Below are 22,370 nucleotides of genomic sequence, written 5' to 3'. Positions count from 1 at the left end.
CGTAACGCCCAGGTGGGCGGCGGGCAGCACCCGCGGGGTGCGGGCACGGCCGGGTGACGCCGGCAGCACCCTCCTGGCCTCGCCGCAGCGCGCCGTACGGTTTGCCGCAGCACAAAAGGAGTGCAGGCGCTGCTGTTAATGTAGTCAGTAAATAAATAAAGGAGGGCTTAAGCTTAGTGTACAGCAATCAGTCGAGAACTACAGGATAATTAACGCAGCGGGGGGCCAGACTACTCTGCAGTCAGGTTTAAATGAACGAGTTCACTTTCATTGAGGCAAACTTGCTCAGCTCCCTGGTGAGCCGCGCAGGCAGGCAGGCAGGCAGCGGCGCAGGCAGCGCGCCATGGGACGGGGAGGCGAGCGTCCCGGGACGAGGGCCGCGGGTTTGCTCCCCGTCCGCGGGGACGTCGGCATCCCCGCATCCCGGGGGCGCTCCCCATCCATCAGGGGTAGGTTAGGGACGGGGCCCCCCACCGCAGCGCCGGGGAGCCGAGCAGGCACCCCAAACTCACCGCCGTGCGTCCCCCCGCGGCTCGCCCCGAGCCGGTGGCATGCATGCATCCTTCCTCCTCCTCCTCCTCCCAGCAGGCACGGGCACAGGAACAGGAGACGGCAGGCCGAGACAACGGAATTAACTTTATTGGTTGTTTTTTTGTTTTCTAACTGCAGATTCAAGGTATACAACTGAACACTGCTATTTTCCTTATGAGACTTATAAATAAAAATACAAAAAATGTTCACTACAAAAAAATCTACTGTTAGTAGGATGTAAAAAATATTCTCTTTGCTATAGAAGGCACGAACTTCACTTAGTGACACATGGAGAGAAAAAAACCTGCAGCAGTATATTCTTCTTCTTCTTCTTTTTTTTTGTCTTTTTTTTTCCTCTGTCAGAAACACTGAAGTCTTACAAAGAAATGCATCTGAATCTACACAGGACGAAGGCAGATGCGGAGAGCTGCAACTAGGAGACACCACAACTGGTTTTTTTTTTTTTTTTTTTCTTTTTCTTTATTTTTCAGGAAACTTTTAGCTAACGGCATCTGTGGCTAGAGGACAGAGAGGACTCGCAAGCAGAACCGCAAGGGAGCGAACGGCGAGGGGAGAGGGAGGAAGTCGTACAAAAAATAGGGGCCGATAGATACTCTGAGAAAACCAAAGGGGGGCTTGGGCACCTTCTGCGCCCGGGCTCAGAGAGGTGCTGAGGTAGACGGAACGAGGACAGCGACGGACCCGAACCACGAGCGGCAACACAGAGCAACGGGACGGGCAGGCGGGCGCTCACGACACCGACGACAAGCCAGGGGAGAGGGAGCCCGGGGCCGCGGGGCCCCGCGGGGCGCTTGGTCCTCACTGCTATGATACACATATATATACTTATATATATATGGAGGGGCGGCGGGGGCTGCGCCACGGCTCGCCGCGCCACGGCTCGCCACGCCACGGCAAAGAGAGGCGGGGACGCGCGCCCGGGGCACTGCGGCATCGCTCCAACACCGACCCCAACGCCGTCGCAGCTGGGAAGCTGCGGCACTAAGGGAGGGAGGGAAGGAGGGGGCCGGCGGGACGGGAGGGGAGGTTAAAGCAAAAAAAGCCACATGAGCTCGGCCGTGTGCTCCGCGGCACCCGCAGCGCCGGTGCGCCACGGGCAGCGCCCACGCACGCGCCAGAAATTGCAGCAACTTTCCGTGTGAAAGAACTGGGTTTTTTTTAACTTTTTTTTTTCCTTTTTTTTTTTTTTTTCTTCTTAGGCACAACAATTAAACAAGCCGTTATCCACAGTCACATCCCGGATTGTACAACAGCGGCGTCCACCCCGTGCAGAGCAGCAAAGGTCCCGCACGCAGGGGCATGCGCGCGCAAAGCCGGACCGGGGCGCGAGGGAGGATGCTGCACCCGCAGCCGCATCCCTGCTCGGCGCCAGGAGAGGCGGGACGGGCTCTGCCGGGACCGGCAGCTCCCAGCAAGGGGGCGATCCGCATCCCTCCAAACCACATCCAGACACCGTCCCGCTCCCCCCGACTCTTTTCCCCCCTTTTCACCGAAACGCAGCAAAATGGCAAAAAAAAAGCCGCGGCCACAAGCGCTGCGCGGGATGGAAACCGCAGAGCCCGCTTCCGCGACCACGAAGGAGAAACACAACAAAAACGAACACAAGAGGTAGCTTCAGAACCGACACCCCCGGCCCCGCGGGGCCGGGCAAAAAATACCAGTTTTGGTAAGGATAATGCACAACGGGAGGCCGGCAGGGACGCTGCCGCCGCGCCGCCCCTCCAGCACCGGGCACGCGGCTCGCGCCTTCCCGGCCACGCCGCCCCCCGTCCCCCCCAAATCAATAAAAGCTCATGAGGTCACAAAAAAACGAGGTAATTTCAAGTAAAATGTGCTAAACGCGGAAATATTCCAAAAGAAAGTTCAAAAATACCGAACGAAAAGCAAAAAAACTGGTGAGCGAAGCCACCTGCCACCGGGCACCCCTCGCTTGCGGGCTCCTGCAGCTGAGGGCTGGGCAAAAAACCACGCTCGGCACCTTCCAGGCACCCCGAATTAGCAGAAAAAAGAGGATCCCTCCGCTCAGAGCGATGCCATGCACTGGCGGCACCCACGCCGGCACCGAGCGCGCATCACCAAACCGGCCGCGTCTCCCCGCGGGGGGTTTCGCCCTCACCCCCGGGAAGGCGGGGAAGGAAGGGGAAATGCATAGAGAGGTCTTTGGTCAGGGGGAGGGCGGCAGCCTCCGGGCACCCCCGTGCCCACCCAGACCCGGGCAGCACCGCGAGGCCTCGGCTGGCACCTGGTTCCCTACCCCAAACACCCTCCTGCGGCCGGGATCCCCGCCGAGGCCGCGCTCGCCGGACGCTGGCGCTCTCCCACCTGCAACGCCACAGCCGGGGAGCGTGGGAACCCTCCCGAAACGGGGGCTGAGCCCCACGCGGAGCCATGCCCACGTGTGAGCTCGGGTCCTCAGTGGGGCATCCACGGCGGGCTCTATGCGGTGGACAGAGAAAACCAGAAATGAAAGCCTTCCCAAGGCGCCGGCCACACGTGCGCTTTCGGGGAAGCGTGCCGCTCCTACGCGGGCTTCCCAGCAGTAGCGGTGATGGAGGGGCCGGCCGGGGAGCCAATTCTCCGGGGGCTGCAAGGGGCAAAGGCTGCCCCGCAGCGAGGGTGCCAGGGCAGCGGGCGCACGAGCGGCCGGGGAGGGGGAGCGGATGGGGCTGGGGAAGGGGCTGGTGCATCCCCCCACCCCGGCGCGAGCCGCAGGATCCTTCCGGCGAGAAGCAACGAACGAGAACCGAAAACAAACAAGGCCGTGGACGCTGCGGGTTTGGTGGGGTTTTTTTTTGCCCAGTCCTCCGCCACTCGGCCCCGCCGCCCCTGCGCCTCCTCCCTCAGACGTAGCAGAGGTAGAGATAGGTCTTCTCTATCCGCCAGTCGGTGGGGATCTCCTCCGGCTTGTGGCCCTTCATGTGCTTCTGCATGGCGGAGAGGCTGGGGCAGTACTCCAGGCAAATGGTGCACTGGTAGGGGGAAGCGCCATTGTGGGTCCGAAGGTGTTTGATCATGGCCGAGTAGTCCCGGGAGCGCTGGTGGCACAGCTTGCACTCGAAGGGCTTCTCGCCTGCGGGAGAGAGGGAGACGGGGGCGTCAGCGGGGGCTCGGGGCCTCCGGGCGGTAATTAACTGCCCGGCATCGACGCTGCCGCGGCGGGCGCAGCCGATAACCGAGTAATGAACAGCAAAACCGATCTCTCTATTGATCCTCTATTTACAATAGTTACGTGCTGGCGCATCTGACGATTCGTTATCCATGGCCGCCGCCCTGGTCCACGCTGCCGGCACCTCTGCCGGGGGAGCGCTCCGGCACCGCCGGCCTCACCAGAGACCCCCCCGCAGCACGTACCTGTGTGGACCCGGTAGTGGGTCTCCAGCTGGTGCTTGAGGCTGAACTTCTTGCCGCAGCCGTTGCACTCGTAGGGCTTCTCGCCGGTGTGGATGCGCTTGTGGCCCTTGAGCGTGCTCTCGTCCCGGAAGCAGCTGCCGCAGAACTCGCACTCGTAGGGGTGGTCGCCTGCAAGCACACGCGCGCGTCAGAGCCACCGTCGCGGCCACCGCGCCACGCCAAAGCTAGCGCCCCAGCCTGCGTTTACCTCCGGCACCCGCCGCCGCCATCCCGAGGGACAGAGCATCCCAGCTACCCGAGTACGGCACGCCAGTCTCCGCATCCTCGTGCGGAGGGGACGCTTGGGTCCGCAGCGGGGTAAAGAGACCGGAGGGCGCCGCGAGCCTCCCGCCACCAATTCCCGGGCTCTTCACCAGGCATCGCCGGCACAGACCCGGCCCCGGGCGTCTCCCCCGCTCCAGACCGGGCGGCTGATAAATGAACTCCGGTTCGGCACCAAAGGCAGAATGATTTGAAGGAAAGGTGAGGGCTCCAGCTACTTATTTATTACAGCCGCGAAGGCAAGGACAATAAAGATAGATTGATCGTCCGAGACTTTGTTCATGAATATTTAAATATTACTGATTTGTCTTGTCACTGTAATTACAATTTCTCTGTGCCGCATATCCTACAAGCACAGTTTATGGTAAAGAATGGCCAACTGTATTTCACTTGTCCTGCTGCAGATGTGCGGAGCTGCCAAGCGTGTAATGTTCCCCGCATTTCATACATTTTCTTCAGCTGTGAAGGCTTAAGTCATCCACAATGACCTACGTTTTTTCATTATCCCCGTGTCAAACTGCACTCGTGCCTGGGCATAAATTGTCCTTCTCGTTATATACTCACATGCCTGTGCTTTCGCTTCCTCTTTAAAATGATATTTTACTCTCTCCCCGTGTGCCACAGCCGAGACCTGTGGCCCCTCGCCCCCTCCCGCCGCTGCTGCTGGGCACCCGAGGAGGAGGAGGACGCTCGGGACGCGTTTCGGACCCCCCTCAAAGGCGAGCCAGGTGCTGCCTGGGGGCAGCTGCGCTTCGCCTCCCCACGCCCAATTCCAAATTATCGCCTTGGTTTTCGAGCCTGTCGTCCAAGACAGCGATTTGCAGCCAGAGGCAGACGGCATTTCCACGTGCTGGGTTTTTCGGAGGAGCCTTGTAAACGGACGCTGCGGCCCCCGGAGGGCTCTGGCCCCGAGCGCGAGCATCCTGCATCCGTGCGGGATGAAACCACGCAGCATGATTAAACACCCCTGAAGCGCCGATGATGACGGTGCTTTTTCACAGCCAGGAGCTGCTAAAGCGGCAGAGGTTGGGGTGGGACACGCAGGGCCCGACCCGCAGCCCAGGTCACCGGATTACCGGCTATAAATAGCTCCAGCGCTCGGCATTAACGTACTTATCATCAGCACGCGATTCCCGTTTCCCACGTCGGGACCCCGAGCCCACGCACACGTGTGGGTCTGGCAGCCGCCGGCCACAGCCCAGATGGAGCGACCCTCCCGTCGCGCTGCCCGCGCGTCCCCCCAGCAGCTGCTTTTACGTCCCCTTTGGAGGCTGTCTGCGTGCACTCTGCTTAAGGGGAGAAAGGAGGAGGGGTGCCCCGACTTAGCACGTGTTTTCCTCCCTGCCGGCAATAAAAGCGCAGCCGAGGAAGGTGCGGGAGCCTCCAGCCCGCCTGGGCAAAGGATGGGCGAGGAACGCGTCACCCACGCAGCTGCAGAGAGCCGCAGCGCTGGCTGCGAGGCACGGCAGGGCTGCAAAGCACCGGGCAGGCTCCCCCCGCACGACCCCGCTCATCCCCCAAGGATTTGCTTTCTCCTGCACTGGGGGGTTTTGCAGCTGGACCCGAGTGACGGCGCTCACTGCGCGGCCGGGACCTCTCCCCCTGCCCTCCCCCGGCCCTGCCTGGGGACGGAGGAGCCAGGGACACGGCGCGAGGCGGTCCAAGCCCCGCTCTCCCACCCGGCTCTCCTGGAGCCAAGCCCTGCCCCGGTGGGCTGCGCCACCGAAGCACCAGCTACACGTAGCACAGGTCGCCCTAATCCCATTAGGGCCGAGCACCAGCTGATTATGTGCATCTACTGCCTGTAAGCCGATGAAGCGGGTATGATCGCACATCCCCTAAGAAGGTCACGTGTCACCTTATACTGGATCAACTTATTACACGCGGCTTTTTTTTTCCGTTTCGTTTTTCAAATCCAAACAACCTCAACTGCAGTCGCCTCGACACTTTTAAGACAATTTCACCTTTCTTTTCCCTTTGTTTTTTTTTTTTTACAAATGGGGAGAAGCCTGCCCGAGCGGCGAGCACCCCGGCGGCGGAGCCGTCGTACCTGTGTGGGAGCGGAGGTGCCTCTTGAGCGCGGTGTGGCTGGGGAAGGTGCGGTTGCACTCGCTGCAGATGTAGCTGCGCACCCCGGCGTGCACCTCCATGTGCTGCTGCAGGGCGCTCTGCGTCTGGAACCGCTTGCCGCACAGCAGGCAGAAAACGGCCATGTCCGTACCTGCCAGAGAGGGAGAGATCTGACTTAGGCGGCGCCCGGGACCCCCGTCCCGCTGTCCCACCGCCCCGCCAAGTGTTCGGGGTCCCCCCCGCTCCCTCTTGGCAGCGGGGGGGACCCTGAGAGCTGCAGGGCTCTGGGTGTCGCTGAAGTCCTGGCAGTAGGACCCTGGCCACCTCGACCCTGCTGCTGCTGGCCCCACGGGGGGAATGCAGGCAGAGGGCAGGGGGCTTTTATTGCACTGGAGGCAGCTGGAAGCCCCAGCCCCGTGACGCCCAGGGATGCCCAAACGCAAGGCAGCTGTTGGGTGATCACTGCAACCCCACGCACCTGCAAGAGCTGCCGAGCTCAGACCTCTCCATGCCTGGGGAAAGGGGGCCCCAGGAACCAAAACACCCCGCAAAGCTGCCCCGGGGAGCAGGGGCTGGATGCAAGAGGGCGACGCGCCCGCCCCTGCGCGGCATGCGGTCCCGAGCCCTAACACAAAGACAAGCTCCGTCCTACAAGCCGCGGGCACGGGTATAAAACCGGCTGCATCAACCCAACAGCAAAAGCAGGGAAAAAACCCAACCCCAGATACTTACACACCGTCAATAAAAATATCAGACCTTTGTGTTATTAAACAATTTGCTTTCGTTTATGCATAGCTGATTGTTCAGAACCTACGAGTCAGTGCAAATTGTATTACGCGGGGAGATTAAGCAAATAAATGCTAGCTTTTTGGAGACATTAAAATGTGAGGACTATGGAAATAAAATTATCTAGAAAATTGTATTAGCAATTCATTAGCAGCAGCAAGATGTTCAAGGTAACCAACGGATCTGCGCTGCCTTCAGGAACAGCAGGGGCGGGGGGGGGCTGCTTGCCGCGCTGCCAAAACCAGCCCGGGGGAACCTGGCGGCGAGGCGGAGTCGCCGGAGGGGAGCCCGCCGGGACCACCGCATCACGGGGCAGGGGAACGGCGGGCGGCAGGCACCCGCCGCGGCGGCATCGTGCTCCTGCCTGGCGCGCAGGCAGGTGCCAGCAAAGGATGCTCCCCATGAAGGATGCCGGCGGCACCCTCCTGGCCAGCCACACACCTCCAGCACGCAGAGAGCACCTGGGTGTGCATCGTCACCCACCCCGGCGTCGTGCCATCATCCGCCCTGGCGTGGTAGCACGCCGTGGCCGGCTCTGCCCTGTGGCTCCGAGGACGCAGGAGCCGCCAGGAGGGATGCTCAGTCGCAGCCTCGGCAAGGCACGCAGCGGGCTGCCCAGAAATGCTCTGAAATCTGAAAAAAAACCCCTAGCGAAATGGGAATAAAAGCAGCAAGAGAGGCGGCCCTGCACGGGAGCGGCCTTTCTCCCTCCGCAGGGATTTATCCCGGGGGGGCGCGGGCTCACGCGCCCCCCCACGCAGCTGCGGACAAAACGCTCCCAAGACAAAAAAAAAAAAAAAAAAAAAAAAAAAATTAAAAAAAAGCAGCCAGCCCCGAACGGGCCGTGCAAAGCAAATCCCAAGAGGTATGCGGCCCCGCGGCCCTCGGCGGCCCCGGCGGTGACAGCAGGACGGGTCAAAGGTCCCCGGGGCTGAGCCCCCAGCGCCGCGGCCAGCTGCGGAGCGGAGGCCCCGGCCGGCGGGACGCCGGCCCCGATAAATCTGCCGCCAGCAGCCCCCGCTGAGGCCGGGGACAATGGGCTCCCGCGGGGGCGGAGGGCAGGACAATGCTGCCGGGCCGGCGCGCGGGGCCGTAACAAATCCTCCCTGGCACCGTAGGGCCCTCATTTGTGAAACTAATTGGCCCCCGCTTGAAAAAAAAAAACGGGCCGACTCCGGCAGCCGCAGCGATGGGGACGAGCTGCCTCGTGCACGCACGGGGGACGCACCGGCTGGTCCACAGGGACGGTGCTCGTCCCCCCGGAGCTGGGCATCCCCCCGGGCTGCTGCTTGCCAGGACCCTCAAAAGGCATTTTTTTATTTTTTTGTTTTTAGGTAATGCACCAGTAAATAAATAGACACCCCAAATGGGAAGGTTGATGTGCACCGGCACTAACCACCCTCCAAGAGCAGAGCATCCACGGGGCGCGAAGGCAGAGGATGCAGGAGACGGCCCTGCATCCCGGCATCGAGCCCAGCAGCTCGATGGACGTGGAGGACCGAGGTCAGGCGCTGCTCGTTTGCGGCCCCGAGGCTCCGCCGATGCGGCTCTCCAGCAGCTGAGGACCGCGGCACCAAGCACGGTCTCTGCCGGGCACCGTCCCGCTGTGGGCGTTCAATTAAGTCGATTTTTTTTTTTTTAAGCTGCACGTGCAGCGACGTCCCACCTTTGGAGAGAGGATGGGAGGCGGGAATAAATGGGAAAGCTCATGAGAGGTTGGCTGGGGTGGCTGCCGACCCTGCCGCAGCCGGGCTTTGGCAGTACCAGGCTCGCCGCAAGGAGAGCCGCGCCGGGCGACGCGGGGACTCGGCACCGTCCTCCCACCCTGAGCGCGGCCCTGGGCTCCCAGCTGGAGCAGCCCCGAGCCAGCCCTCAGCCATCGGAAGAAAAATCACCCCCGATAAAAAACGCCGCCGCCCCAAACCAGCGAGAGACGGATTTATTCATTTCCCTGACGTTTTAATGGTTTCTCCCCTTTTTGCGGGAAGATGATTACAAATTAAGCGGCATTTAAACGCTTTTTACTGTCAACAATTAAAAGGGGCGAAGGCGGGCGAGCAATTCATTCCCCGGGAAACGCGGCGGCTCTCGGCGGGCGCCGCTGGCCCTTCCCTCTACTGTACGCCGCACAATGGCCCCGAGCGCGCCATTAATTTTGCAGGATGTTCAAAAGCAAATTAAAATATAAAAAGCCCCCGGGCACAAAGATAGATACCGAGGGAGGGGGCGGCGTAGGTCAAGCTTGCGGAATTAAAGTCTTAGCAACCGGGGAGGTTTAAGCGCAGCCCCGTTGCGCCGCGTTCGGCAGCCACCTTCGCCCATCTTCCCCGGTTTCGCGTACCTCTGCCAGACCCGGCGCTGTTTGCTGGCAGCCGTAACCATTACCGGGGCGGCTACGGGCGCTGCTGTGGGGTTTGCAGGCAGAAGCCAGAGCAGGCTGGGTTTTGGATGCTGTTTGGGAGAGCACGCTGGCTGCCTCGTGCAAGGCAGTTTTAAACGGCAGGTGGCCTGAAATCTGGCTTTTAGGGGATGGATGCTTGCTCCGGGGAGTAAAAAACCCCCCGGCTGCAAGCCTGGAGGCGCACATCCCGGTTCTCCGGCGGCTCGCTCCCAAAGACGGGCGATCGCCGGGGACGCAAAGGCACGCGAGACGCGACACGCCATATTCAGGGCTTTTCCGCCCCGTCCAGCTCGTGGCGAGGGATGCTGCAGGCATCACGGCGTCGAGCGCGGCGCCGTCTCCCGCCCGCTGCCTCCGCGGGAGGAGGAATTAAAATAAAACCCTGCGCGGCGGCGGGCGAGGAAGGCAGGGCGGGTCTCCCTTCGGAAAGGAGCGGGGCGCGCTCCCGCGCCGTGAAGTTTAGGATGCGGGAGGTGCGCCGGCGGGAGAAAGGCGACACGTCCCCTTTAAAAGGAAATATAATTTACAGTGTGCAGCCAGGCGGCCCATAGTTTCAATCTCGTTTACTATAGAGAAAACTCTGCTAGCTGTTCTCTATCCCACAAATCCGATTTAATCAGACAAGCCAGCCAGCGTGGCTTGAAGTAAAAACGGATAATTAGTAAACAGAGAGCTACTTCAGTGCTTCATTGGCATTCGAGCCGGGCTAGTGTGTCGCATTTAAAATGCAGTCTGATGAAGTTTACAAAATCAAACCATTTGTTACTCCTATTGAAGAGGCTTCAGGCCACTTGCAATTAAATTGGAATTAGTGCTCAGAATGAGATACAGCAAATTCATACTAAAAAGGGATCTGACTTTCAGACATTTGACTTCAAGTTTTTCCCCCCGTGCGTGTGCACGCGCACGTGCGTGCTCCCGCCGGCCCCGCGGCAGCGCCGCCGAGCCCGGGCCCCCGGCGCAGGGTGACCCGGGGACCGGGGATGCTCCGGCAGCAGGGGAGGGGGGACCGAAGGGGACCGATGCCACCGTGCCGGTGAAGCATCCTCCGCTGAGCACCAGCCACGGCCGCGCAGCTCCGGCGGTCCCCAGGCCCGCAGAGCCAACGTGGGGATGCGCAAACCCAACCGCCCCTCCCCGAATCCTCCTCTTAACGCTGCCATCTTTTCCCTGTCTTTCCTCAGAGCAGCGTTACGAGACGCGAAAAAGCTCTGTCCATCCGTTGCAGCAATAATCAATGGCATTAAAAACCTGTAATCAAAGCCTGCAGAGGGGCACGCCGGGAAGGCTCTGGCGTTAGAGCAGGCGATAGAGCGCACGCGTCGAAGGATGCTGACGGAGCCCACCGTAAAACCCCCAACCCCTCGACTAGTGTCCTGCAAATTCGGGGTCTTCAACAAGACTCGCTCCTCCTTCAGTCTTCGCATTTAGCGTAATCTCTTATGTGACACACGTGCCAAAGAGGTGCACTAAAATTGCTGCTATCGTTAGGACTGAGGCAGCCGGTTCCAAAACACGCCGGCCACGCAAAGCAGGAGCCCGAGGGCTGTTGGCTCTCCCCAGATGAGATTTCAGGGACGTCTGACGTTTTTTTGTCAGCCTGTCAAGGGCTCCCTACCAGCCTCCCCCTCCCGGACAATGCTGCTGGCTGCGGCTGCAGGGGAGGCTGCAGGCTGCTGGCGGGCGTGAAAAGCAGCGTTAGGGGAGGACACCGTTTTTAGCATCCCCGGGGCCGCGGAGGCAAGCGGACGAAACCATTGGTGACCGCAGCCCTAGAGCTGCAGGTAGCCCTCCATTCCAGCCCTGCCTGCGGGGCACGCACGTAAGGCGCCGGGCTCAGCTCGGCACGGAGGGCTCCCTGGGGCTGCCGCGCACGTCCCGCTGGCACCAAGCCGAGGAGGAGGAGGATGGGTGATGAAAGACAGGCAGAAGCAGCGGGCACCGGCACGGTCCCGGGGGTGCTGGCTGGTGGCACCAGCACCGAGGTTGCGTTTTGCCCCGGGAGGGCGGTGGATACATGCTGCTCGGGGTAAGAAGATTAACCCAGTTTTGGTGTCTGTTTCCGGGATTATAATGAAACCAAAAGCGGCGGTTTTGGTGACAAGACCGAAGCGAACCCACGGGGCGGTGCGAAGGAGCCCTTCCCTGAACGCTGCTGCCGGCGTGCAAAACGCCTGCACACGCACACGTGGACGCACGGGTTTTGAAGGGTGTCACGCCGAGCCAAGGTGCTTCTGAGGGATGCCGTTGGCACCCGTCGGCCATGCCGGCTGCTCGGCTGGAGCCTGACAGCCCCTACAACCTTCATGGTTAAGTAGAGACTGGGGGAGGGGGGAAAACCCCGGATGATAAACACACGAGATGTGCACGTTTTGTGCCGGAGTCACCAAATCATCCCGGTTTCAAAGGCTGCCTCCGGACTCCATGGCTCGGCTTCCTCGCTAATTAGCATCTTTATGGAAGGCAAATTCTCCCAAGGGGGCATTTGTTTGATTATTATTATTTACTTGGAGATAGCACAGCTTTCTTCCCAACTTTAACCAACTATGGGAAATTAATTCTTAGAAAGCAGCCAGCGCTGCTGGCTCTTCTGCCGTTGGTCTTCCTCCGGGGGCAGCTGGATGCGGCCGCCCTGGCTGCAACATGAGGGCAGGCCATGCCCCCTCCCCGGCGCCGCCTCGGCACCCGCTCACCTTTCTACCAACGCCTAGAAAAACTCAAGCGTTTCAGAGCAGATGTACAACATCGACCTTGCAAGCACAGCGGATTAAAGAGAAACGCCAAACCTAAATACTTCGATTTTCGCCCCCGCGGCGATGCACGGTGCTGCTTCCCACCGGCCGCAGCCCCGCTCTCCCCATCGCCTGGGGCGGGACGCGCACGGAGGACGCCCGAAGGCCGGGCGCCCGCAGCAGCCCGGGGGAGCGGGCGGGAAGCCCTGAGCCGGGCTCCGGCACGGGCAGCCCGCACCCGCCGGGGGTGATTTATTCCGGGGGCCATCTGGACCTGGGGGACAATGCGGTCCCGCATCCCAGTGACCCGGCGCATTAGTCACACCCTCCCCGCTCGACCTCTCCATCTCCCTTTGAGCGCGGCGGGACGAGCGCATCCCCTTCTCGCCTCCCTTTCGGGGAGCCCTTTGCTCCCCCCGGTCCCATCGGCAGCACCTCGCCCCCTTCCCCGCCGCCCTGCATCTCCATCTCATCGCCGTCATCATCGTCGTCGTCTTCCTTCATTGCGCTTTTCTGCGATTGCTCAGGCAAGAAAGATTAGGAGGGAGAGCGAGCGGGGAGGGAAAGAGCCCAGCGACTATTAGCGGCGGCGGCTTTATGGCAACAGGCACACAACTCATTCGTTTCATGTTTCGCGGAATATAAAAGCGCCGAAACATTTTAATTTTAAATTCTTATCATTGAATTTACTGCTTTTCTCTCGCAATGATTTGTGTTGCTTTTTAATTTTTACAGTCTCTACAGAAGCCAGATGCTACCGCCTAGGGCCAAAATAATAAAAACCCGCCGCAGTCGCGAGTTACAGAACAAAAAGGAAACGCGCGGCTGACATAAGTTAATATCTCAATTTAACAGTGCTGCTCCGCTAATGATCCTTTGATATGTGTTTATTTAGAAAGGTCTGATCTTGACCTTGAAAGCAAACTAAACCGCAAAGTCTTTATGAGAGGAGAGAAAGACTTTATTTATAGACTGGCTTTGCGTCAATCACGGTGGCAGCTGGACCCGCGCTGGGCGAAGCACCCGCGGGTCCAAACAGGGCGTTAATCGAGGGGCGCATTGCGGGGGGGATCGGCTGCCGGGGAGGGCCACGCACGCTCCCCATCTCCAGGGCAGGATGCCGAGCTCAGGCGCCGAGGCCTGCCCGCGAACCAAGGGATGCGGGCGGCTCCTTGCCTGCGAGGGATGCTCCTCGGGGCACAGCATCGGTCCAGGCGTGCCCCCAGGGGACAGCGTCGGTCCAGGCGTGCCCCTGTCACCGGCGCAGGGGACAAGCCGTCCCCCGAGCATCTCCTAACCGAGCCCTTCTCCCCAGCACGTGGGAAGAGCCGCCTCCGCTCTCCGGCTGCTGCAGCATCCAGCCGCGTCCTGCCCTCCCCGAACGCGGTCCCCAGGCTTTGGAAGGAAGGGGCGTGCTCAGCATCACCCGCACCGACGGGGCACGAGCGGGTTTTCCTCCCGAAGAAACCGAGCGCCGCGCAAACCTCGCCTCTGGAAACGAAACCCCGATGACCTTTTTAGGGCCCAATCCCGTTTTACTGCATTTCCACCCCTCGGCGGGGGGAGGCGAGAGCTTCCCGAGCTCCCAACACCACGTGAGCCTGGGAACGCGCTGCGGAGGCTTCATGCCTACGATGCGCTGCGCTTTTGAGCATAATTTCTATTATTTTAGGCCAAACAGTTCTTTGAGGATGTTTACAAACCCTAAAGCCTTCTGGCCAAAGCTGGAGGCATGCCCTCCTTCAAAAAGGTGAAATCCCCAAAGCCTTTTCCTTGTACTATCAAAATTATGGATATATATCAAAAATGTTTAGGTGGCCAGAAACGTAGCGCATCAACGGGAACAACCTTCCCTTTTCAGCAGCCGTTCGGCATTTTGGTACCAATACCAGGAACACGATAACCTGCTCCGGGGAGCCCGGACGAGAGGGTGCGAGATGGCGCTGTTTGCGTCCTCCCGCGGCCGAACAAAGCCCACGGGCGACGGAGACCCTCACGAAAGGCCTCTCTGCACGTCGGCTGGGGGGATAAACGCCACCGCCGAGCCCCGTCTGGCCACGCAGCTGAGCGGGGAGAGCGGGGCGATGTTGCGCCCTTGCAAACAGGTCTCGGTTTAGCTCCCCGGAGGAGCCGGTGATGGTAATTCAGCCCTAACGCAGGTGTGAAAAACGGCAAGCTCGGAGCCAGAGGAAACTTTTCCTGGGAAGGGAAAAAGTACGCGGGAGCGGGGGGATGCGGTTTTCCTCTGCAGCGACCGAGCGTGCCCCGGAGCCAGCACCGTGCCGGCAGGAGGGGACGATGCTGGGGGGCACCCACCTCCCCTCGCCTGCAGCGGGGATGCCGGCGCTGCCGAGCCCGGCTCGCACGCACGCGCCTTGTGCATCCGAACTCCCTTGCACCCGCTCATCCTCGACGGAAAACGGTATTCAGCTCCTTCAGCCCTAAAGGTACGGATGCAAAGCTGTCCTCTTTCCTGGCAAAACAAACATCGCTTGACCGAAATGCATTAACCTGTTCAGTATCTGCGTATCTTTGCACAGCATCTCCCCTCGGTGCCGCCTGCCCCTAAGCCTGTCCCAGTGCTCTCCACCCTGGAGAATCCTGGACCCATCCCTGCCGTTCCCCAAGGAAGGCACACGCTGCAGATCCATCCCTGCCCTTCTGGAGGACGAGTGCTTCCCCCGGGCAATCAGAGGCAAATTGTGGCGGCGTTTCTGGCCACCGCATCAGAAGGGAAGCTGTCAACTACTCGCTTACTCGTCACCACAACGGCTTCCCAGATTTCCTCTTCCCAAACGGAATTTGGAGCGAAACCAGCTGAAAAAATAATTTGACGTTCTGTTGAAAACCTAACACATTTTTCCCCGTCGTTTTCCCAGTGATGGCTAAACTAATGTGTCAGAAACTGCTCCATCGTTAAACAAAGCACTTGAGTGAGGAGACGAAGCCCTCACCAGCGTTTCTGGTCCACCGAGAGCCACCTCCCCTCTCTTTTTGGCCAAATAATCTCCCCCACGAGCATTTTCCAACTGGCACATCACGGCAGGCACGCGCTTTTCCCTGCCAGAGGGTTTTAGGGGACAGCAGACGACGTCCCTGGCCAGCGGCGTTACGTCCTGCCCTCCGCGGTGCCCCTGCGCTCGTCTACGGGGCTGCGGCATCCCAGCCCATGGGAGACCACGGCAGCCACCAGCACCACCACCGCCACCGCCATCACCACCATCGTCCCACCCGGCACAGAGCGGTGCCCGCCCGTTGCCCACCCGCTCCACTCCTGGGTCTCTCCCGGCCAGGGTGGTACCGCTCTGGCATCCTCTGGCCCGGAGGAGACGCCGGGGAGCCCCGGTTCGCATCCCAGCCGAAGAAACGACCCTTTCGGCGGTGCGGGCAGCCGCCCCCGGCCAAGCACGGCCGGTGGAGCTGCCGGCTGCCGCGAGGCACAAAGCTGGGATTCGCAGCGTCCGCTTATTATTCCTGCTCCCCCATCATTAAAAAAAAAAGAGAAAAGATGAAAAGGCCTTCTCGGTAAACCCGGGGAGAGGCAAAACGGTACCGAGAGCAGCCTCTCCCCCATTTCTTGGGGTTTTTTTTGTAAAGCAGGGAGACGCGAATCCCGGGGGACAAAAGTAACTGCTAAGGTAAGTTAAACCTTGTCGAGATGAACTTTCCTGCTACTTTTAATTAAAAGTTCTTTGGAATTAAAAAGGACACTATTCAGGAAAGGCTGAAAAAAAAAATTCATTGACACCAGCCCGCCCCCCTCCCCTTTTTCCCAAGGAAAAGAAAAAGCTGTTTTTGTGTGTCTGCTCACCCAGCCCGCACTGTACAAAAGGAAGCGGATTTGCAGCAAGACACATGAGATGACCCCCTGACCCCGAGCCGCTGAAAAGTCCTCAATGGCATAAATACCAGATAATCAATCACATACCAGGAGGGCCGGTCCCCCTGCCCTCGCCCCCGCCGCCGGGTTTATGAGAGATGCACTGTAAACGGACACCGGCTCCTGACGGGAGGCCCCTCTCGGCATTCCTCCGCCGGACCAGGAGACCCCGGCCGCCTCCTCGCCCGCGTTTCATCCCTATTTTATAAAGGCCCGGCGTGGCAGCGCCGAGCATCCCTCAGCTTGCCGGGAGCGCGATAGCCGGGAGCGCGTTTTCTTTCCTGCTCCGGAGCAAAGCGAGGAGCAAAGGGGTACAAGAGGCGTCTCTTTGTGCTCGGGGCGACGGCCGAGCAGCCTCCGCGCCATCGCAGGCGGGTGAATGGCCAGCGCCAAGGCAGGCACGAAGAAACCAGGGCAAAAGCAGCCCAAGCTACAGACAGCTTTGCGTTTTTAGGGGGTTCGCTTGCTTTTCGAAGCCTCCGCGGGTTCCGGCAGCGACCGTAGGACGCTGGCTTCCCTTACGGGGGCTCTGACAAGCTCCTCGGATGCGAGCAGAGGAGGGCTGCCAAGTCCCCCCGCGCTCCGGGGGCAACAATGGATGTTAAAGCTTTCAAGGGAGGGGAGAAAAAAAAAATTGCTGAGATACTGCACTGGTTCGGTTAAATGGGGAGCCACTCGGCAACTAAATTTGATAATGCTTTTGTCCGCGGGTCAGAGGTTAAATATGTTCACACTAATCCCCTTCATCTAGAATTAAAGGACAAGAAAGATTTCTCCGTAGCTTAGCGAGAGGGCTTTTCTCATCGTGCTTTAAATAGTATTTGCACAGGAAAATTAAAGGCCGACCATTGGCCTCTGGTTTTGGACGTGGACGCACGGGTCCGCCACGTTTCCATCTCCTGGCTTGTTTTCAGCGCCCACGGCCGCTCGCACGAAGCCCGACCTCGTCGCGCTTCCCGACGAGCCCACCTTGAAGCGCGGGGAATTTTCGCTGCCATTTGCTGTAAAGGTGGAAAAAGCAGCTGTGCTTTGGGAGGCAGGGAGATTCCCGGTTCCAGGAATGCACGCTGGGACTCGGATTTCAAGCGCTGTCACAGGACATTACTGTCAGACAAAGGGGCTCTGTGCTGCGCCCCCCAGGACCCGCTGCCCCGAGACCCTGCAGAACCCGGGCCGGCGGCACGCACCGCCCGGCCGGGGCCGGTGCTAACGAGGTGCCGCCGCCGCCGACCCCGCTCCGCACGCTCGCCGGCGAGCTCCCGGCACGCTGCGGCCGCACGCTGCACTCGGAGGTGGCGGGGGGCAAGGCGGCGGATGCGGCACGCCCGCTTGCATCGTGAGTTACGCTCCTGAATGACGGAGGCTTCCGATGGGAAGCGTAGCTGTCCCAGCCCTCGTTTTTATAGAAATAAACGCTTGCAAAAACCACCTTCCTTTGAAGACACTGGCTTGTGGGCCACACAGCACCCGGGCCACGAGCTGGGAAGCACAGGAGAGGCGGTGGGCTCCAGCTGAAGCCACGTGCTCGTCCTTCCCTTTGCTTGTACCGTTTTCAGTCCTTTCTGCAAATAAACTTGGCCGCGAGAGTATTGAAAAACCTCGAGGCTTTGCATTTTGGATGCATTTGGATTGCTCTGTTCCGCCCTTCCTCGGCTCAGCATTTTCGTTTCATTCTGCCACAGCCGAAGGCTGGAGCGAGCGAGTCCTGCTCCCTGTCGAGCGGCCAAAGCTAAGCACCGAGTATTTTTTCCAAGGTTCTTATAAATACACTTGCAGGCGATGCTGCACAAAAGACGCCACGCCTGCGCACGGCACATTTGGCTCCAGTTGGACGCCTGTACCCAAAAATGTCACAGCAGCCATGAAAGCGTCTTCACTGTCGGCATTTCATATTTTCAGTTGCCACTGAAGCCACAAACCCCCGGAGCTGCCTCTGGTAGCAACTCCCCCGGCCCCAAATCCAACGTTCCCAGCTTGGTCAAGGATTCCCGCTGGGCGCTGCCGGCATTTGAAGGTGCCGGGAACAGCGTCTGCACACCCTCCACGTGCAATGGTTAACCAGATTTGTTTCCTAAGCTCAGGAGTCACGGTTTGAACCCAGCACCCATTTTCTCCATTCCGGTGCGTCACGGAGCCCTCCTGCCTCCTCTATAGGAACCGCGATCCTTGCACCCGAAGCAAAGCCCATCTCAGCCCCGTGTCTGCTGCTCGCAGCCTCCGACAGAAGCATTAGGGGACGGCGGCGCGCTGGAGGAGCGTGTGCAAGGGCTTTCCCAGCGCTTCCATGCCCGAGCACCCAAAATCCACACCGGCATCCAAGAGGAAAACCACAAAGCATCGTCTGGGCATCACCGCACGGCATCGCCTGCGCTCCCTCCCCCAGCCGGGACCGCGCAACCGAAGCGAGCACGGGAGGGATAATTACCTCTAAGCATACTTAATACTACAGCGCATTATCTCTAGCTATGGAGAAAAATGCTATCTGGCGGTATTTCCCCCAGAAGCCTCGTCGAGCTGCTCTCTGAAAACTCTCAGGAGTCCTGTGAAACGGTAATAGAAAGTCACGGGCAGCCCAGGAAGACGTCGGGTTGGTTTCGGTAAGGAAGCGTGGCCGGGCACCGCTCCGATGGAGCCGTGGGAGAGGGTGCACCGAGAGGGGTCGAGAATCGCATCTCCCGAAGCCAAGTCGCCCGCTGCCGGAGCGGGGACGTTACAGACGGCTGCTGGTGGCAAGTGCCACCACCGAGACAAGCCCCAGCCGCCGGCGGAGAGCCAGCTTGGCCACAGCTCGCGGCGCCACGCTGAGCGTAAGGCAAACGGAATTTATGCTTCAACGTAATTTATGGCTCATATCACCAACCTTGCACGTTACGTTCCACTTGCTCAAAATCCTTAATTTCCAACAGCGAAAAAAACAGTGCAATGTACGTCCATAACACCACTGATATCTTTTAGGCGGGTACCACTTTGAGGCAGAGAAAGCGAAGCAAAAGAAAGGAGATAAGGCAAACACGCAGTTAAGCGGAGTAAATGTAAATTCGCCAGGAACAGAGAGAGACGGCGTGTGCCCGTGTGCCAGCGCAGCTCCGGCACGGTCCCCTCTCCACCTCCGCCAGGCTCCCACGCATCCCCCCCGCCAACCCGAGCCACTAATGGGGTTTCTGGGATGCTCTTTAACAGAGCAATGCCAAGTGCTCTGGCATGTAAAAAAAACAAAAGAACAAAACAAAACAAAACAAAAAACCCACTGCGTACCTCAGCACGCGTTTAGAACAGGAGCAGAATTTTTTTGGGGGGAAAAAAGCAGTTAAAGCCCTGCGAAGACAGAGAGGAAGGCTGAGCTTCCCGAGCAGCCGCCGGCGACACCTTCCACGGGACCCAGCGCGGGGGCATCCCACCGCACCACCGCCTCCTCTCCCGGGTTCTCGCTCTCATGCGCCGGATTTTTCTCCCTTTGTACCTCCGCTTATACCGCACGACTGTTTTGAATCTCTAAAATAATGTGACAAGTTAATGATGGCACAATTATCTAAATGTTTAACAGACATGTTATCTAAGTGAATCGGATTGAGATTCCATCCCGCTGACAATAAACATCAATGGGAGAGCAGAAAGTGATAGGCAAATTATCGCCAACCCTGCAATTTCAATGCTATTAAATTTGGAGGAATAACAGCCCTGAGGCCTGTAAACTCTGAATAAAATAGACCCTTGTGTTTGGCCAACTATTAAATCAAAACGCTACCAACATCCCAGCAAAAAAAAAAAAAAAAAAAAAAAGGTGGGGGGAGATTTATAGCTTTTCAATTTTCAGTCACACGTTGGTTTTATTAACTCTTTTCTGCTACTCGTGTCCCGGTCCAGCATCGCCAGCCGGGGGACGCGAGGGATGCGGGCAGGAGACGCAGGCAGGGGAGGGCGAAGGCTCCCACGCATCCTCAGCGGAGCGGCCGGGGGCACGCCGACCCCACAAATCAAAGAGCCAACTACACGCCGAGGAAAACGGACTCTATACTAGGCGTCGAGCGTGCCCACGTGAAATTGGGTCAGGACTAAATCCGTGCTGGCCCGCTGGCTGACACCGGCTGCCCAGCGCGTACACGCTCGCGCGCGTTAATTGCCTTGGCACACGGGAGGAAACTCTAGGCGAGTCACCTCTGATATTTATAAAAGTCGGCGACGAGCCCAAACCCTGTTAGCACGAACACCAGCCGTGCGAGCATCCCGAGCCCCGCTGGCGCTTGCTGGGGGTCCTCGGGCCGTCGTCTCGATGCGTTTTGGTTTTTCCTCTACATTTTAGGAGAAGGGTAAGGAATTTTCCACGCTCTGCCTCCGGCGTGGCACCGAGCTTGCGCTGCTGGAAGATGAGCCAAAACAGTTGCTGCTTTTCCTCTTGCTGCGGGACGGGGGCCAAGGACAGCGAACACCCGGAGAGGGCGTCTCAGTCCTGAGTCGAGCGGGCTGTACACAGCACACAGCCAGCTCTGTGCTCACAAGCAGAAGCTAATTTGTCTTTAGGGCGTAGGTTTTCTGCCCTAAAGGATGGACAGTGTTCGATGCAGCACACGTACAGCAGGCCGGCTTCGTGGTTTGCACTGTCAATCGGAGGAGCAGTGAGGGCAACGGGGGAAAAAAAGGCGAGATAAACGGGGGTGCTGGATCCTGACCGTTCCCCCAAGAAACAGCCCAATATACTGAAAAGAAACCTCGAGAACCCTTTCTCTCGGCCATCCCTTGCAGAAAAGCTCTCAAGCCGTAGGTCACCCAGAGAAGCGGGGACTGTTTGCAGACCGGTCCCGCATCCTCCCCTAAACACCGCGGTTTTGAGCAAAGCAGGTACCTTTGGTCAGCCTGCGCCAGACACAGCCTGCTCGGTTTTTGATGCCATCCTTGAAGGAACCCACCCGCGCATCTACCAAAAAGGGCTATTTTTCTGGCTGCAAGGTCTTTTGCCAACCAACCTGCCGCTAAGGGTGAAGGGAGGACGCCCAAAAAAAATCCCTTTTGGGAGATGCCGTTATTTGGGAATGGGGTTAATTATAGCGCCGGCAGGGGAGGGATGCTTTCCGTGCCAGGGCAGGGCTCTCCGCCTGCCACCCGAGGAGAGGAAGCGATTCATTTCGGCCGCCCTGGCCACCCAGCCCCTCTCCACCGCGTAACCGAGCCGCCCGTGTTTACAGCTGGAGGCGGGGATGATAAATAAACCCGCTCAGCTTGGGTCACCGCGTCCCCCGTGCTCCGTTCTCCTGTTGCCCTTTGAGCTTTGGCTCGGTCCGGCCCCTGGGTTTCAGCAACCAAAGGGGCTCAAATCCCCGCAGAAGCGTCGAGGTCGTTAGCAAAACCGCGTAGCTGCTCTGCATCTGCGGGATGATTTTGGGCGCGGGCATCGTTACACAGCTGCTCAACAGCATCCGCTCCCGATGGCACGCCGGGGGTTACGCAGCCCCGGGTACCGAGGGGAGCCAGGCTCCCACCAACCGCCTTGGGATGCTCAACAGGTCCAGGAAACCTAAGGAAACTGGGAGGCAGCTGCTGCTTGCTCGGCCACCTCGAACTCCCTGCTTGGGCTTGGGTCGCTTGTCCCTGAGCCGTCAGTCCCTTCGTGCTGCTGGCTGCCCCACCGCAAGCCTTTTCCTCCTCCTTAACCTACAGTACGCACGGTTTTTAAAAAGACCGTGATTTGTAAAGCCTGGCCTCCAGCCGTACGACTCTGGATAAGGAGGGCAATTACTTTACAAGTTACGAACTGGTGCTCGGCCAGCGCGGCTCCCAGATCGGATGACAGCCGGAGCTATTCCCGCCCGGTGACACAGCACTTTGCATCGCCTGTCGGTCCTCGAACCCCCGGCGTGAAACCGGCCGGGCTCTCCGTGCCAGCCCAGCGCCCGCGCGTCGCCTTGCCACCCCCGACTGCGAACTCAGCCATTAGTGGCATTTATCGGGGTTTTCAGCCCTGAAAGACGAGCTTGTGCTCAGCTAAACCGCTCCTAATATAGCACGGGGAGGAGTGGGCGCTCTTCCCTGCTCCAGCCTGGTTTTGGGGGTTGGAAAGGCTCCACCCGAGACCGACCGGCTGCGAATTCCCCCGTGTCCCGCAGCAAACCCTTCCTGGGCAAGGCGGCCTTTGCAGGATGCATAAAGAGCTCCTTGTGCTCCCCGACGGGCTGGGAAGCGCAATAGCAGAAGCGTGGCAGAAGCCAACTACTGAGAGCTGTTTGGAAAGGGCCGGTGTTTTGCTCGCAGAAGGAACAAATTACCTTGCATTTGCTGCGCCATC

General features: G+C 59.4%; 1 protein-coding gene across 2 annotated transcripts in view; it reads right to left on the bottom strand.

Moving 5' to 3' along the window:
- Window positions 1-984: 984 nt before the first annotated feature.
- Window positions 985-22,370, bottom strand: part of ZBTB16 (zinc finger and BTB domain containing 16) — a 62,583-nt gene continuing 41,197 nt past the window's right edge. For both annotated transcript variants that reach the window (XM_082330639.1, XM_082330640.1), the window contains exons 5-7: window positions 6,275-6,445; window positions 3,904-4,071; window positions 985-3,622 (exon numbers count right to left, since the gene is read on the bottom strand). In XM_082330639.1, coding sequence (XP_082186765.1) covers window positions 3,393-3,622; window positions 3,904-4,071; window positions 6,275-6,445 — 569 coding nt within the window. In that variant the 3' untranslated portion in view covers window positions 985-3,392. The remainder of the gene's footprint in view (window positions 3,623-3,903; window positions 4,072-6,274; window positions 6,446-22,370) is intronic.

This window comes from Platalea leucorodia (assembly GCF_965183815.1).
Source record: "Platalea leucorodia genome assembly, chromosome: 20".
Taxonomy (NCBI): Eukaryota; Metazoa; Chordata; class Aves; order Pelecaniformes; family Threskiornithidae; genus Platalea; species Platalea leucorodia.
Note: the sequence above shows the minus strand (reverse complement) of the source record. Positions and strands in the feature narration are given on the sequence as shown.